This window comes from Cucurbita maxima, unplaced genomic scaffold, assembly GCF_002738345.1.
Source record: "Cucurbita maxima cultivar Rimu unplaced genomic scaffold, Cmax_1.0 Cma_Scf00047, whole genome shotgun sequence".
Lineage (NCBI taxonomy): Eukaryota > Viridiplantae > Streptophyta > Magnoliopsida > Cucurbitales > Cucurbitaceae > Cucurbita > Cucurbita maxima.
In genome coordinates this window covers 60,632-78,544 of record NW_019272063.1, presented here as the reverse complement: position 1 = coordinate 78,544, position 17,913 = coordinate 60,632, and the positions used below count along the sequence as shown (strand labels likewise).

The window sequence follows — 17,913 nt, the reverse complement described above, 5'->3', positions numbered from 1 at the left end:
CCTTTAGAAATGAAGAAATTAACCTATGGTACCCTTTTGAAAATGGGCAATAAATAAATAAAGGCAATGTTGGTGTGTTTTCTTACTAATTGCCCGGTAGGCATTTGGGAGTGGGGGTTCATTCATCTGAGTTAAGAGAGCACGAACGGCGAGAGGAGCAGAAATGGCATGGAGAGGACAGCTATCCAAGAATTTGAAGGAGCTTCGGATCTTGTTCTGCCAAACCTCTCCTTCAAGCGCTCCCGCTAGGTATTCATTTTCTGCTTTCTCCTTTGCTTTGCGATCCCTTCTAAAAACAACAAATCCTGCTCCCGGAGCTTATTGTCACACATTGTTGATTAATGGAGTTTCGGCTCTGACAGGACGTTTGTGGAAAAGAATTACAAGGACCTCAAGACTTTGAATCCCAAATTTCCTATATTGATCCGCGAATGCACTGGAGTCGAGCCGCAATTATGGGCTAGATATGGTACTTCACCCCCAATCATTTCATTTCGTTTTATTCTCTTCTCTCTGTATTTTGAGATTCATTCGGGCTTTGCCCCTGTCTTTGCTCCACATTCTTTTCATGTTCATGATCTGACGAAAAGGATTTTGCTGCTATACTAAAGCGAGATTTCATTTTGGGTTTATTTCGTCAAGCTTTGCAATTTCTTTCTTTTCTTTTGTGAGCTGTGAAATTTGACTGGTCCTGTGGTGGTTACAATGAAGGTGTTGTTTACGTTCAGATTGTTTATGATTTTGTATGAATCATATTGCGTCATGTTAATGCTGTGAGTTTTTCATTTATAATCTCAGGTTTTTTAATGTTCGGTTTCCTCAATATGTATGTTAATGCCCTTCGAGTATTACACTTTTATTACCTGCTTTCATTATTCTAGATGATTGATTTGTTCACTTAACGTTATTTAAGATTTAGAACCATTAATCTTCATTGGGATGCTTTTATCTTTCCTTTTTTTTTAATCAATTTTTTTTTTAGAGTTTATGGATTTTGTATCTTTGAGCATTAAGAAACAAGCTTGTTAAAGCACTCTCTCTGGACATTCATTTCGTTATATGGATGCACCTAATTCGGGCCTTTTTAGTGGACTACTTGGGAGGAGCACAATAGTCGGATCTTCAAAGAAAAGGGAAGTTCTTTTGATAGTTTTTCTGAAAAATTATCTTCTTGCAATGACTGGGTGTCAATGCACATCTTATTTTAGCTTTTATAAGGTACGGGCTACATCAGGCGTCTACTTGGAAGGTTAACCCCTATACAAAAAGAAATTAAGACATTCATCTACCTTTAGTTATGATCCTCAAAAATTTTGGGTCGATTCTCTCAATGACTTGAATGTACCCAGCAACACTACCGTAATCTTCCTGTCAAATTATTATGACTCATTAGATTGTTTTGACATGGTGGACTTGAAAGGATTCATGTCTTATGTTATTTGCAAGAAATACTTAACATGGACTCAAGAATGAGAGTTTAACTGGAAATTTGTTGAAGTTAGGTTTGTTTTTCTCACTAACACTAAATGAACTCACTGTTATTTATTACCTCATGAAGAACCACAATTATTTATCAAAATATCAAGACCTGTCCATTCCTTCTTTTTTCTTTTTTCTTTGTTTTTTTTATCAAGAAGATGTCAAGGATGATGAAGTTAAGTTTTCTTTGAGCTTGGATATCCTCAGATATTTTAGAACTTTTTGATAAAGAATGCCAAATCTGTAGAATCTGTAAGATTGATGATCCATGGGGCAGGAGGCATATATAGGGCGATGAAAGAAACTTCATGTGAACCTGGGGAAAATGTAGATATTGAGATTTTTCCTTTAATTTTATCAGAAATATTAATGATTCCTTTAAGTAGCTCCCAAATTAAAATTTTGAACTTCTATGGATTTCTGTTTCTACCCATTCAAGCGTATTTGCATATGTTGGGTTTAAGGATTCCAGAATCCTCTGTGACGTTATTCAAAAGACATTTGCAGACAAACGATCTGAGTCATAAAGCCACAACCACTTGTCTTCCACGGGCCTGGCCATTAATTTAACAAGGGTATCTATAAGAGAAATCCGTTCTTGAGTCTCCAAATCATTAAAGTTTCTTCCGAAGTGTAGGTCCAAGAAATTTTGGTTGAGTTCCATAATTCACTTGTAGGAAAGCGTTTGGAACAACGTTAATTCAGGGAGGAATGGCAGAGAGAGCTACTTTTTTTTTTCTCAAGACCTTGTGTTTGCTCAATACCGTACACAATAGTTTCTCTTGAAACCAATACCTCTTTCTGTTCGAAAGTGGCTTTCTAAGGGGCCTTTGGTGGTTTTGGTGGCAGTAAGTCTGGAACACCAATCACTTTTGGAACTCCATATTGTTTAAGCTAGTTATCAAATAAAGTTATTAATGGACTTCAATGCCTATTGAACTTCAAAATTTTAGAATATAAACGAGGCTGTAGAAGAGTGAATAGTGGAAGAAAGGAGGCTTTTTACTGAAAATTAACATAGAGAAAGCTTGTGATGATGGAGAATGCAAGATTTTGGTTCAAGATGGAGGCTATGGATTCACACTTCTGATCAACAATTGTCGAGATTATCATCTGAAAATTGGAAGTGGAGGATGTGCTTTGGTTTGGCCTGATCATAGGACAATTGGTGAACGATAGTATATGTTTCTTATGAATGCTAATATCTTGCAAGTGTTTGACGTTAATAGCCATAACATTAGATAAATTTTTTTTTAGAAGGATCAATCATTTGCTGAGATTTGGAGGTTATGTGACTGCAATATGCTTCTTATATGTTCGTCTTTGGTTAATGCAGCTGATTACTCTTCCTTTTTCTTTTTGGTTTAATAGATATGGGTGTTGAGAGGGTTGCTCGTTTAGAGGGTTTGAGCGAGGCACAGATCTCCAAGGCACTCGAAGACCTAGTTAAAGTTGGGGCATCCTGAAGGAGTAGTAATCTGGTGTGCTATTGTACTTGTAACAGACGTTAATAAATGCACGAGAGGAACTTCTGTGGAGATGCTTTTCTGTTTACATTCTATTCGCTCTTTTTTTTTTCTTTGAGATTATTTCTCAAATACTCAGCTTGAGAAATCATGTTTCTGGGACGTATGTCTTTGTTTATATAAATAGTTTCTCCGGGAGGTGTTATCAGAAGGAGATTTCTCATTTTTCCTAAAGAATGAATTTATCGCACTAGTAGTTTCCTGGAATTAGACTTGGAGGAAATTTATTTTTTCTTCTTTTTCCTATGAAGGTTACGTTGTTGTTGAATGTTTGGGCAGCATTTATGCATCATATACTGTGTTCTTATCTTCTATGTGAAATTTTTTTATGTAATATCATTTGAGTTCTCACCTAGTTTACAATCTAAATTGACATAAAAGTATTGCATGGTTTCTTATTCTTATGTTACGAAAAACTCAGGTGAGAAATAATTTTGGTTGGTTAAAGGCAGTTATTACTGGCTTCTTCTTTGACTTGTGGAGAGAATTGAACTGGTTTTTCTTTAAGGCAGACATGGCAGGATGTGCAGAAAGAAACAAGAGGGCTTGAAGCTCCCCCTTCAGGTTTTTCCAAAGCATAAGAAAGATGGTTGTGGTGATAGCAAAAGCAATGCTGAACTTCTGGATGTAAGTTAAGTTCTTCCACTGATTTTATTTTCATTTATTTATTTATTTGAGAAAGCGCGTGAGAAAATAATTATGCATGGGACCTCAATTCTTAAATAAGAATAATTTTTCCTTTTTCTCCCTTGTCGGTTCGTTTGTCCCTATCCCATCTGCTTACTAATTCTTATTCATTTATTTTCTTTACTGATTTGGATTCCTTATGGTTTCCTACGTCTCTCCACATTTATTATTACCAATTTTTTTTAACCTATACTTTGTTCATTATTGGATTCTGAAAAGTATAATTTTTTTTTTTTTTTTAACTCCTACTCCAACTAGTTTCATCCATCCATTTATGAGATAGATTATATTCTTGAAATATAAGTGGTTCTTTTTTAATATTATAATTGGAATATAAGGTTAGTAAAAGTTGAGAAACATGTGAGGAAATGAAGTGGAAGTGGTTTGTGATGGAATTACATTCTTAGTTTCTTGAACTTCAATTTTTAGTTCCCATTTTGATTTGTCTTCAAATCTCAACCTTTGTTTGTGTACACTTATTTATTTATGTCTTAAGGAATATAAATAAAAGAAGAATCCAAGGAATTGGAGCCATATCAGTTCCTTCTTCTTCTTTATGTTTTTCATTTCCCACTATGAATCTTCTTTGCTACCTTCAACAATCGTCAATAAACCACGAACACAAGTGGTTTGAAAGTGGAACATTTGAAAAAATCAGCTAGTCCCTGTTTCAATTCACATCATATTAATTCATAGGTTTGAAAAAAATCATCTATCCTACACACTTTTGATATTTTTTTTTAATCATTTTCTAAATTTAAATGCAACTTCTTTTTTTTTTTTAATCATAAAATTGATTTTGAATTTGAGAAAACTGATACCCCAAGCATGACCTATATATCTGAAAGGAAATATAAAAGATTATGCCGAACTTGGAGCATAAATTTATACCATCATTTAAAAGATTAGATGTTCGAATTTTTTTTTGTATCCTATGACCACAAAGACAAAATTATTATTATAAAAATAAGCATAAATTGATGTCTATTCTCAACCAAAAATAAGAGGTTTTAGCAAGATTGAGAGAATGCTGTGAATGCTGTGAAGAGGGAGGATGGGTACGTAGGCGTGAGTGTGACAATGGATGAGGGGAAGCAAAGGCGTACAAGTCGGTGCATCTCAAAAGCAACAACAGCGTGTATCAATGTTCAAATTGGGGCATCCCAAAGTATGCGTTTGAAATTGGAGACAACTGACAAGTAACCATATACAGCATATGATGGGCCACCAAGCTTCTTTCAAACACGTTTCACTTCTTCATTCCAAAAAAGTCTTTGATTTTATTACCCAATACCATCTTAATGACATAAATGGTCTTAAAAATCAGTATTGATTTATGAAGATACAATTCACTTTTAAGAATAATTCAAGTTAAGAAGGTAATCTATTTAGATCGTAGAAAAATGTTGAAACTATTAAATATGAAAAATTATGTTATGGATATAGATTTATTTAGAAAGGAGCACATGGGCGACGAAAATAAAATAATTAGGACGACAAATGAGATGTTTGAGGAATGGAAAATTAGGAGGATAGATGCATGTGAAGTGAAGGATAAAGGGAAAAAAAGAAGAATAAAATAGGGAGAGGTGCATGAAAAACTTGGAAAGCATGAGATAAGTGGCGGTAGATTATTTGTATTGTAGCGGCGAGAGGTTAGTGGGTTGGGTGGATGGATATCATAAACAATCTTAATTAATATCAATTTATAAGCGATGGGGCTCTGAAAAGGGCACCCAAAATGCAAATCCATGCCCTCCCTCCCCTTACGCCGCTCCGTACACACACCAGTTGATATTAAAAAAGGGTAAAGAAAGGCATGGATCTTGCTACGCCTTGCCAATGCCAATGAACATGAACTCTCTTCCCTTTTTCTTCCAACTTTCTTTTTGTTTTAAATAATGGGTTGGTTTAGGGTCTAGAAGCCGATGACATTATAATTGTTTCGTTGAAACCAGGGGTTGGAGTTATATCAACAATCTTGCCCTTTCCATCCTCTTAAATCATGTGTAATCTTCAAGGCCGCGGCTGCCACAATGACCTCATCCTTATATTTAAAAAATTGGGTTGGAAAATACATATAACGTGCCATTGTAACTAAGATTATAATGGGCTTGACTTTCCATTCGTTTCTTTTCTTCGAGATGTGCATCACTTTTATACGCCACATTTTCATGCATACAAACTTTCATATATGTAACCTACATACATGCATTGCTTTCATGCAAGAACATGTTTAACCTTTCATGACTTCATGTCTATGAACATGTACATGTATAATAAGGTATCACACATAGAAAATATTTTCTCATATTGCACCGCACATATAGCATACATCACCTCAATCACGTATCGACCATGACTTTATTAGTACTTAACCGAATATAGGACTTTCATTTCCAACTAGCAATTAACTTCTAAGGTAAGAGACCAAAGCTGGTATCTAATTGTCGCAGTTTTTCAAATTCTCAATCGATTACTAAAGAGGAAGAATAACAACCAATCAACACTACGACAATTAGATGCAATATTAGGGATCAACGGTTAGATCCCGCATTGGTTACAAGGGTATATAGAAATCTCTCCCTAATAGACGCAGACACATTTTTTTAAATCAGGAGACTGATGACAATATGTGACATGCCAAATTGAATAATATTTGCTAGCGGTGAGTTTATATTGGTACGAACCGTGTTAGAGGCAGATATTGGATGATGATGTACAAATAATAAATGTTTGATTAGTAGCTATGGATGATGCTCCAAACGAATTAAATGGTTTAACAAAGATTTAAGTTAAATATATAAGATTCATCCATGTTATGTGTTTATATAATACTCCATCAATAATTGTGTTCATAGATGAGAAAAGAGGGCACATGTAATGTAATAGATTTAAGTGGAGAAAAATAAAAAAGAATCAATTACGTAATTCATCCCAACATACTTCAATTATTTGTCTTCTTTTAAATTTCTCAAACCACTTAATATTATTAATAAACAAATTCAAAAAGTGAACTTTTTTAAATTTATTATAATAAATTCCTTTTGGAAGAGACGCTTTTAACCCTCCACAAAAGTTAAAACCAATAGAACGGATTTGTGTTTGGCGGTTTGTATTAGATATAATTTCGAATCAATTGGGGAGAGGCGCCGTTTCCAGCGCCAGATGGTGAAGCCAACAAAAAGAACCGACGAATCAGGAAACGCCACGTCGGTTCTCTATATTTATGACAAACGTCTTGTTGAAGGTCTTGGGTGAGGGGTCAGTTATGGATTTTGGCCCTGTTTCTGTCACGTGATCCCCACGCGCCTTACATAATCATTTACTAAACCCTCCTTTAATTGTGGGTTTATTACTAACATAAATAACTACAGAAGAAGAATGCTGTTCGATAAAAAAGGAGAAGAAGATTTGTATTATATATTTTTGGTTGTGGTTTCTGGGTTGGTTGGTTCTCTCTCGCATTCAGTTTGGTTGGAACTATAAATAAGCAACTTGGAAGCTTAGGGTCCAATGGAAGTTGTTGAGAGGGAGAGAGAGGGAGACGGAGAGAGAGAGTGAGGGACCAAAGGAAAGCATAGTGTTTTCCCCAAACTGGGAATCAACGGCTTTCCTTCTCTCTAAATCAATCAATCAATCAATCAATCAATCAATCAATCTCTGCATCTCCCTCTTCTTCATCGTCTTCAGAAACTCAGAGTCGTATGGTGTTGTGTTGTAATGGCGGGCCGTAAAGACATGGGCAACTACGAGCCTATCAAAGGAGCCGACGACTGTGATCTCCCCAATGACACTGCTATTCTCATTAATCCCGATTCCGTCACTCTCATCTCGCTCTCCAAGCGCTCTAATCCCGCTGATGAAGATGTTGAGATGGCTCTTCGTGATTCCCATTCCACATCTCCTCTTCCTCTTCACAATGCCACTTCTCTCACTCCTGCCGTTTCCTCCAAAATCGACGACCCTCAATTTTCCTCCTCTGCTTCGCCCGTTCACCATCGCCACCGTCTTGTTTCGCTCGATGTATTTCGCGGCATCACTGTTGCGGTAATCACTTTCGATTCTTTCTTTTTTTCTTCCATGATTGCTTTCGTTCTACTTCTTTGTTATTCTAGGGTGTTCTTCGTTGTTTGGCCATTGGGATCTCTCCAAGGAAAGAACAAGGGTCTCATTGTGGACTTGTTTTACTATTTTGTATATTTTTTATTTTTTTAATATCAGGATTTGACTTGCAGAAGTTTACCGGGCGTCGGTGGAGATTGGATGAAATAATATCTATTTGACTTTCTAAAATTGAAGTATTAAGTGGGGTTTCAGTTTTTAGCAAACTCCTGTCCAGTATTAATCGCGCAGCTTTGATCCTTGATGATATGAGTTCCTTCATTTGGGGGCGATTTTCAGGGGAAGGGATCCAACCTAATTTTGACCATCTTTCCGAATTTTTAGTTGTAGAAATAAACAACTTTTGTTACCATTATTTCAAGCTATCCTTCCCTCCTGATTTGTTTTCGATTAAAAATATGCAATTTTCTGCAATCTGTCACCATCCATTTTAAATAAACAAAGGATGCTGATTAGGGAAGCATAGTTTGGTAGTTCAGAAACAGGGGTGGCCATTAAATGGGTTTAGAGATAATATTTTACAGAACCGCGTGGAGTGAAGCCTATCTTGTCTCTGTAGGACATGCATGATAGAAAACTGTGCAAGATGACGCAGCAAGCTTCATGGTCTTACTGGTTGTCGTTAATGGCCACCGGTTTAAAAGGTGCTTGAAGAAGAAGAAGAAGAAGAAGAACCCTTCTTTCTCGTGTGTTTTCTTGCAGGATTTGCCCTGAAGAAACCATGACAAAACACTGCCTTGCGGCAACTTTACTCTTTTAGGCACCCATGTTAGATGTGGACACGCACTGATCTCGTTGAATCTTTTGACCCGTTCCTTTGATTTGATCTTTCACCAGTTTCTGCTTAGGTGTAGGTGTCGAGCAACATCTTTCTGGTGCTTTCAATTACTTTAGCAATTGTGGGTTTCCGACTGGGCAAGGCTTCGTTTTTATCGAATTGGTTATTGTCCAAGGTTGCGTTGAGGACTGATATGCTTGGATGCTTTACATGTCACCATACCCAACTATATGGGGCGCTTGATAGTATTTTTTTGGGATTCTGTGGAAGGAAATGGTTGGTTGTCAATTTGAAATAGCGTATAGGGAAGGCTACCAATTTATGGCTGACTCCACAAAGGCTACCAATTAATTCTTTGTAGTTAGCAAAGCTTCAAACCGGAGATTGTGATGAACACATTAAATAAATAGATTAAGTTCAACAAGTTGGCGTTGTTTTTAATTATGTTTGTTGAATGATGCATGACAGTGCTCAATGGGAAAGAAAATAAAGTAATACGCTTCCTTGTTATGGTCTCCTTTTCCGGTTTATAGAGATTAATGCTGACGATGATTTGATGCTTTTCCTTGCAACATGTAGCTCTGAAATGATTCATAGATCATAAATGAGTGCCTTTTTATGTTGTATAATGCATGGCCAGAGACTACAAAAGACAGATTCAATATATTAATTGTAGACATCCAAGGGCTCAACCACAGTTCAACAGAAGGGAATTAATTGTTTCATTTCATCCTTGTTTGTTTGCAGCTAATGATAGTGGTGGACTATGCTGGTGGGGTTATGCCTGCAATAAATCATTCACCATGGAATGGGTTAACACTGGCAGATCTTGTGATGCCATTTTTCCTTTTCATTGTTGGAGTTTCACTTGCCCTTGCGTACAAGGTAGTCCTTTATTGTTTGCCCTTTAAATTTCTACTATCAATTTTGAATGATTTAGAGTTCTGTAGGGGTCAGGCAACCCACTGCTATGACCTTCCACTATTCCGACTACTTTTTACCCCCTCAAATGGTCAAATTTAGTCGATTATTATTGTTTTTCCTTTTCCCACAAGTGAAGAAGCTTATTTTTATTTCCCTTCCCCTGTTTCCTAGAAAATTCCAAGCCGAGGCATTGCAACTCAGAAGGCTGTGTTACGGACGTTGAAGCTTCTGTTCTTAGGCCTCTTTCTTCAAGGTAATATTCCAGAAATATAAGATTTTATGGCTTTCTCCTCTGCCAAGTTTGAGGAAATTTAAAAGTTATTGAACAAGAGATTGTTTTAAATATCAGATGAGACTATTTTGTAAGGTCTATGCTGAAAAAATAATCTTCTCTGTTCAGGTGGGTTTTTCCATGGCCTAAACACTTTAACTTATGGAGTGGATATACAGCAAATTAGATGGATGGGTATCTTACAGGTCATTTCTTCCCTTTACATTGATTATGTACCTTTAAATTCTTCAATCTTTACTGTTTGACTATCTACTCTTTTTAGTCATTTGATTGATAGTTTTCTTTTTATTCCCTCCCTACAGAGAATTGCAATAGCATATTTTCTTGCAGCACTGTGTGAGATATGGCTAAAGGGCAGTGATTATGTGAATTCAGAAACTGCGTTGCGGAGAAAGTATCAATTACAGCTGTAAGATTCTTGTAGTCGTTTCCCTTTACTTTTTTTCTCTTTCTTCAATCATAAAGTTAAAGAAACTCAGCTTGTAGTTGATCAACTTCCTTTCATCAGGATTGTGGCCGTCATCCTCACCACGTTATATCTTGTCCTGTTATATGGAATGTACGTTCCTGATTGGGAGTATCAAGTTTCAAGTCAAACTGCTTCCGATGTTGCTTCTCCAAACATATTTTCTGTATGCATTGATTGCTCCTTCGAATCATATTACTTTAATTCAGGGTTCAGAAGATCAGAATAGTTATGATTGTTTGCTGAATGACTGTTTCACTTAATACCCAATTTCAGGTGAAATGTGGCACACGCGGTGACACTGGACCAGCCTGCAATGCTGTGGGAATGATAGATCGTAAGATATTTGGTATTGAACATCTGTATAAAAGACCTATTTATGCACGGTCTAAGGTAAATATTTGAGGACACTATTATTTACTCTAAAGGAGTGTGCTTCTCCTGAAAATTCATGCATCTTTTTTTGTCTGTTCTCAGCAATGCAGCATTAATTCACCAGACAATGGTCCATTGCCTCCTGATGCTCCTTCCTGGTGTCAAGCTCCTTTTGATCCCGAAGGGCTTTTAAGGTATCCATGTTTCTTCTGATTCTATAAACACTCATAACAATGTATCGTTTATGTGCGAAGGAAACAATTTTCAGTTTGTTTATTATTCTTATTGTATGTCGTTGCATTTTGCAGCACAGTGATGGCTGTTGTAACCTGCTTGGTTGGCTTACATTATGGGCACATCATTGTCCATTTCAAAGTGAGTGTCAGTCTTTACATTGTAAAATTTCTTTGTGGAAATCAACGATTTCTTATCCATCAACAAACTATTTGCAGGATCATCGAGATAGAATGCTTCATTGGATCATCCCCTCGTCGTGTCTGATTGTGCTGGCCATTGGCTTAGACTTCTTAGGTGAGTGAGATTTGGCTAAATGAGGTCGAAGGGACAAGGACTTGTAGTAACTCAAAACTCATTTGCAGGGATGCATATAAATAAGGTTCTTTATACGGTTAGTTACATGAGTGTCACTGCTGGTGCAGCCGGTCTTCTCTTCACCGGGATTTACTTGATGGTATAAATCCACATCCTTCTGTGATCTCTACTTGATGGTATAAACCGGTTTTCTCTTCACCGGGTTATACTCGATATGGACATGCACGGTTAATGATTGGCTGTGTGCAGGTTGATGTGTACAGATGGAGGCGCATGACTGTGGTGATGGAGTGGATGGGAAAGCATGCATTGGTTATATACATACTCGCAGCCTGCAATGTGCTGCCTGTGGTTATCCAAGGCTTCTATTGGGGGCAGCCTCAGAACAACATCGTAAGTTTGCTTCTGCTTCTGAAAATGACAGTCTAATCCCCATTATTAATTGAATTGTGATTGATTCTGAGATGCTATATATTATTATGCCATTGCCAGCTGAGGCTAACTGGAATTCCAACGTGAAAGTGGTGTTGTGGAGAAAGATAGAGATGTGTTTTGAGAGTCCAAATGCCCTGCTCTGATACAAAGGTCTGTCCTTTGGAATATATATATATATATATTTATAGGTAAGCCCCCATGATGATGTATGATATCCATTGGGGTTGATTAGTATTTTCTATTGAAAAAGAGGAAGGAATAATAGTATAGAGGGAGGGAGGTATATGGCTGCCGGTTCGATCACTCGTTCAGCTCGTCCGGAAGTGGAGATTAGTTTAGTTTTTAGTTTTTAGTTTAGTTTAGTTATGTGTAAAATATTTAGAAGGAATGGAATGGAAGTTAATAGATAATTCGGTTGAAAACCGGGTGGCATCTTTAGAAGAGATGATGGAATTGATGATGAGCTTATTCTTTCCTCCTCGATGTATGCAGCAAAGTTATATAATGATGAGATGATATGATTGATTGATTGATTGAATGGATGATATTCTCTTCTGCATTTCCATCTCTTTCTTTCTAATATTTTGGTAGACGTCAACAACCTGCTTTATTATCCCAAAAAGTTACACATATCTACTTAGAACTTTGCTGATAGTGAGTGAAGGGGAAGTGATGGATGGATATGAGCATACACCTAAATAAGAAGCGGGTGGGGTTATGAGTTCATTTATCATGTCCGCCACGGGAGGCTTCAAAAGCATTGAAGGAGACCAAGTATTGGAAATTGGAGAATCACGTTGGATGTGGCTCGAATCCAAAAAAAAAGAAAAAAGAAAAAAGAAAAAAAAGAAAAGGCTTTGAGGCCGCCGGCGTCTCCTTGTGTAACCGCCGCTCCCTCCCTCTCTCTGGAATACAGGAAGCAAAAAGTAAGAGATGGCTGCTTTTTGTGTCTCTAACCTACCAACCCCTCCTCTCTGTTGAAATGAAGTTCAACGCGGTGCGCCTTTGTTGACCAAAATGGCTGGACCTATTCCCCTCAACTAACCACTTGACTTTTAGGACCCTCACCCCCCAAACTTGATTACGAGTATGATCACGGTAGAGAGCATCCATTTTAAGTAATCAACTGGAATCAATGCTTACACATATGGGCTAGTGGCACATGTAGGTAGAGCATTTGTGCTACTATTCACAAGATTAGCTGTAGCGTACAGGCGCATATTGAGTGCACTTGAGTTCTAAGGCATGGCCATGCGCGTGTAGCCTAGTTGTCTCAGCTTGACACTATGCTCGATGCTTGACAATTTCACACATTTTCATATCTATACTTGAACCGTCTCAACTTAAATTTTAGGTTGAGTGATTAATACTATATGATGCCCATACGGCATACTTTGACTTACTCATGTTTAGGCTTTCTAGAACGGTTGAGTTTGATTTTGGTCTCATAACATTCATGGCATTTTTTTGTCTCTGTACTTTTCTCACTACAATGTTAATTTAAAAAAAAAAAAAAAAAAAACAGACAATTATTTAGAGCATTTAGAGAGAGAGAGAGAGAGAGAGTTGGGATTTTGCGAAATAATTTAGGTTGAAAGTCAATAATGTTTTATTTTGAAGTATATTCAAATAGCAAATAATAAAGTTGAGAAACTTGAATATGCCCAAAAAGTTAAAAAAAACCATCCAGCTTCCAAGCACTTTCGACCTCTCATTCTAACTCCCATTCCGACTCGTCAACCGCCCTCTTCTCTTCTTCTTCTTCTCCTTCTCCTTCTTCTCCTTCCTCCAACATATATATATACATACATATACATATAAACTTCCATTTCATCCATCCCTTCTTCATCTGCTTCTTCTTCTGCTTCTTCTTCTTCTTCTTTCCCACATTCCCAATTCCTCTGTTCACAACAATCCCTGTATCTGCTTCTTCAATACCATCCCAAATGAGACCTCACGAACCTTACTACGACACCGACAGCGTCGGCAGCGTTACACCCGGCGACCGTAGAGCCTTCAGCGGCCCCATTTCATCCACCACCACCAAGCCAAAGAAGAACGCCAAATTCGACCTCTCTTCTGCTTCTTCCTCCACCAACGCCGCCGATGACGACGACACCTATGTCGAAATCACCCTCGACATTCGCGATGACTCCGTCGCCGTCCACAGCGTCCACACCGCCGGCGCCGGCCAGGATTCCAACTCCCTTGAAGACCCTGAACTTTCCCTTCTCGCCAAACGAACTCTCGAGAAGAAATCTTCCTCCTTTCGGGCTTCTGTTCTCCGATCCACCTCTTCCCGTTTCAAACAGGTCTCTCAGGAGCTCAAACGATTCACCTCCCTCACCCGCCGGAACTCCACTCGTCGCTTCGACCGGACCAAGTCAGCCGCCACACATGCTCTCAAGGGGCTCAAGTTTATCGCCGCCAAGACCGGTGGTGGTGGGGCCTCCGCCGGTTGGGGTCCGGTCGAGAAGCGGTTCGATGAACTCACCGCCTCCACGAACGGTCTCCTCCCCTCCTCCTTGTTCGGGGAGTGTATTGGTGAGTTATGGTTTGATTGATTCTGTTTCCAATTCCCAAAACAAAACAGAGGAGGAGAGTTATTTATTTCTTTTTTAATTTGTAGGAATGAACAAAGATTCGAAAGAATTTGCTGGAGAGCTGTTCCGTGCACTTGCTCGTAGGCGTAACATTACTAGTGACTCCATCAACAAAGCTGAACTCAAAGAGTTCTGGGATCAGATCTCCGATGACAGCTTCGATTCCAGGCTTCAAACTTTCTTCGACATGTAACAACCATCTCACCATTAACAAAAATTATTTATCCACTTTTCCCACATCAATTAAATTGAACTAAATTAAATTAATTCACTTCGACTCTGCAGGGTAGATACGGACGCAGATGGAAGAATCACAGAAGAAGAAGTGGAAGAGGTACCCAATCATCTACCAAACTTGCATTAATTCAATATACCAAAGTGTCTAAATTTGAACTTGAATTTGTAGATTATTAGCATGAGCGCTTCTGCAAACAAGCTTTCTACCATTCAAAAACAGGCGAAGGAATACGCGGCCTTGATCATGGAAGAGTTGGACCCTGGGAATGCAGGCTACATCATGATACACAATTTGGAGACTCTGTTGTTGCAAGCACCGAATCAATCGGTGAGGGTGAGTGACAGCAGGGTTCTGAGTCAGTTACTGAGCCAAAAGCTGAAGCCCACAAACGAGACCAACCCCATCCAAAGGGCGTACGAGAAGTTCCAGTACTTCGTGGAGGACAATTGGCAGAGGATTTGGGTGATTTTGCTGTGGCTCGGCATCTGTGGTGGTCTCTTCGCTTACAAATTCATCCAATACCGCCGCAGGGCCGTGTTTAATGTGATGGGCTACTGCGTTTCCATTGCCAAAGGAGGAGCCGAGACTCTCAAGTTCAACATGGCCCTCATTTTGCTCCCTGTTTGTCGAAACACCATCACTTGGCTTCGTAACAAAACCAAACTAGGCGTCGTCGTCCCCTTCGACGACAATCTCAACTTCCACAAGGTAAAATCACTATCACTTTCAACCATTTTGACACACACACACTATTCAAAACCACAACTAATTTTGTGCTGGTTTTATTGTTTAGGTTATAGCCGTGGGAATTACAGTGGGAGTGGGATTACACGGACTCGCGCATTTAACATGCGATTTTCCTCGGCTTCTTAACGCGACGGAGGAAGAATACGAGCCAATGAAGCGGTTCTTTGGAGAGGAGCAGCCGGAAAACTACTGGTGGTTTGTGAAGGGAGTTGCGGGAGTTACGGGGATTATAATGGTGGTGCTGATGGCCATAGCGTTCACGCTCGCCACTCCATGGTTTAGAAGAAACAAACTCAATGTGCCCAAACCCCTCAAAAGGCTCACCGGTTTTAATGCCTTCTGGTACTCCCACCACCTCTTCGTCATCGTCTACATCCTCCTCGTCGTCCACGGCATCTACCTCTACCTCACCAAGGAATGGTACAAAAAGACGGTAAGCTTGCAACTTTCATGAACTGTGTGTTAGGAATCACTATGGCCCCATTCAGTGTGTAAAGGCTAATAGGTATTACATTTGTATGAATGTACAGACATGGATGTATTTGGCGGTACCTGTTGTCCTTTACGGGTGCGAGAGGCTGATAAGAGCATTCAGATCGAGTATCAAGCCAGTGAAGATCCTTAAGGTAAGTTTGCGATACCCATTATTTTGTTGATGCGTTTAGATTGATTCAAGTAATAAATGGGAAATTTTGATAAATGAAGGTGGCTGTTTATCCTGGAAACGTTCTGGCACTGCACGTCTCAAAGCCACATGGATTCAAATACAAGAGTGGACAGTACATGTTTGTTAACTGCCGAGACGTATCCCCCTTCGAGTGGTAACTAAACCAACTTAAACAACATAATAATTGATTGAATGTGCTCATCAGATTCCCAATAATATTATGAACTAAGCGGTTGATTTTGAATTCAGGCATCCGTTTTCAATAACTTCAGCTCCCGAAGATGATTACTTGAGTGTCCACATTCGGACACTGGGAGATTGGACAAGGCAGCTCAAGAATGTTTTTTCGGAGGTCTGTCAGCCTCCTCAAGCTGGAAAGAGTGGGCTTCTTAGAGCTGAGTTCATGCAAGGAGGAGCTCCTAACCCCAAGTAAGATATCATTTTTTTTAAAAAAATTTAGCCTATAAAGATGATAAGGATGAACCCACCAAAAATGAAAGTGTAATTATCATTGGGTTGACTTTTGATTGTAATGAGAATAATAATTGAATGTGGTCAGATTCCCAAAAATATTGATCGACGGTCCATATGGAGCACCAGCACAAGACTACAAGAAATATGACGTGGTATTGCTAGTGGGACTAGGAATTGGAGCGACGCCTATGGTGAGCATAGTGAAGGACATAATTGACAACATAGAGGAGAAAGAGGCCGAAGCGAACGCAGTAGAGAGCGGGCAAGGGCACAGCAGGCGAGGTGGGAGCAAGCACGGGAAAGGGTTCAAGACCCGGAAGGCGTACTTCTATTGGGTGACGCGAGAGCAAGGGTCATTCGAATGGTTCAAAGGGATAATGAACGAAGTGGCAGAAATGGACGAGAGGGGAGTGATCGAGCTTCACAACTATTGCACGAGCGTGTATGAAGAAGGGGATGCTCGGTCGGCTCTGATAGCAATGCTTCAGTCGTTGCACCACGCGAAGAGCGGGGTGGATGTGGTGTCGGGAACTCGAGTGAAGTCTCATTTTGCGAAGCCTAATTGGCGGCAAGTGTACAAGAGGATTACCCTTCAGCACCCGGACACTCGCGTTGGGGTGTTCTATTGTGGGGCACCCGCACTGACCAAGGAGCTGAAGCAATTGGCATTGGATTTCTCTCGGAAAACATCCACTAAGTTCGAGTTCCATAAAGAAAACTTCTAGAGTGGAGTTTTGATGGAAGAAGGTGAATGGTTTTTGGTGCGCACTTAGGAACCCACCCCACCACCGAAGGCCATTAATTACACGCCCATTACCATAATTTTCGTTTTTGGTGCGCACTAAGTTCGTTCGTTCTTTCTTTCTTTCTTTTTTTAATTTCTTGCAAAACTTGTATCCTAGTTCTGTCATATTTTTTTGCCAATTATATATACACACACCAAGTAAATATGTAGCAAGAAACCTAGATGGGATTTTACTTCTTCATTATTTCTCTTTCAAACAATAATTACACAGTTTTTTTTGTTCTAAATATTTATGTTATCTAAAATAGTTCGATTGTGTTATTGAAATATTAATTGTGGCATTAGGGATAATGGGTCATAAATGATTACGAAAAACATTGGGGGTAATTTAACTAATGAAGAGAAAAGTAAGTGGGATATGATTAAATATATTAAGAAATAATAATTAAAATTTTGAACGAAAAAGGAGTGTGGCCACATGGGAATGGGATGACCCCCCAAAATGGAAGGGGTCAATGTTAGGTATATTGCAACTATAAAAGAGAAGTTGAATTTTTTCTAAATATATATATATATATATAATTATACCTAAGTGCTTTTTTATATGTTAGAGGATTAATCCAACCTTGACTAATTAAGGATGATTATAGATTTACAAATAAAAAATACATCTCTTGTATAAAGTTTTTTAAAAAAATTAAAAGCAAAACTAAGAAAATTTATATTTGAAGGAAAAAACATCATACTATTATGGAAAGTCAAAAAAGCCAAAAGACAAAAAAAAAAAAAAAAAAAAAAAT

At 38.6% G+C, this 17,913-nt stretch overlaps 3 protein-coding genes across 3 annotated transcripts; all 3 read left to right on the top strand.

The window, feature by feature from the left end:
• Positions 1-64: 64 nt before the first annotated feature.
• On the top strand, positions 65-3,339 carry LOC111470791 (NADH dehydrogenase [ubiquinone] 1 alpha subcomplex subunit 2-like). The gene is made up of 3 exons (XM_023116411.1): positions 65-249; positions 363-469; positions 2,851-3,339. Exons 1-3 carry the CDS (start codon positions 164-166, stop codon positions 2,943-2,945), a joined length of 288 nt encoding a protein of 95 aa, XP_022972179.1. The 5' UTR covers positions 65-163; the 3' UTR covers positions 2,946-3,339.
• Positions 3,340-7,102: 3,763 nt separating this feature from the next.
• LOC111470772 (heparan-alpha-glucosaminide N-acetyltransferase-like) lies at positions 7,103-12,202 on the top strand. Its single transcript, XM_023116372.1, has 13 exons — positions 7,103-7,742; positions 9,343-9,480; positions 9,691-9,772; positions 9,920-9,996; positions 10,114-10,220; positions 10,320-10,443; positions 10,554-10,670; positions 10,755-10,846; positions 10,961-11,027; positions 11,105-11,183; positions 11,252-11,343; positions 11,454-11,597; positions 11,697-12,202. Exons 1-13 carry the CDS (start codon positions 7,416-7,418, stop codon positions 11,721-11,723), a joined length of 1,473 nt encoding a protein of 490 aa, XP_022972140.1. The 5' UTR covers positions 7,103-7,415; the 3' UTR covers positions 11,724-12,202.
• A 1,253-nt stretch (positions 12,203-13,455) lies between these two features.
• LOC111470757 (respiratory burst oxidase homolog protein C-like) lies at positions 13,456-17,376 on the top strand. The gene is made up of 9 exons (XM_023116357.1): positions 13,456-14,183; positions 14,269-14,431; positions 14,528-14,576; positions 14,649-15,188; positions 15,274-15,660; positions 15,758-15,853; positions 15,933-16,048; positions 16,144-16,323; positions 16,454-17,376. Exons 1-9 carry the CDS (start codon positions 13,586-13,588, stop codon positions 17,091-17,093), a joined length of 2,769 nt encoding a protein of 922 aa, XP_022972125.1. The 5' UTR covers positions 13,456-13,585; the 3' UTR covers positions 17,094-17,376.
• The last annotated feature ends 537 nt before the right edge of the window (positions 17,377-17,913 follow it).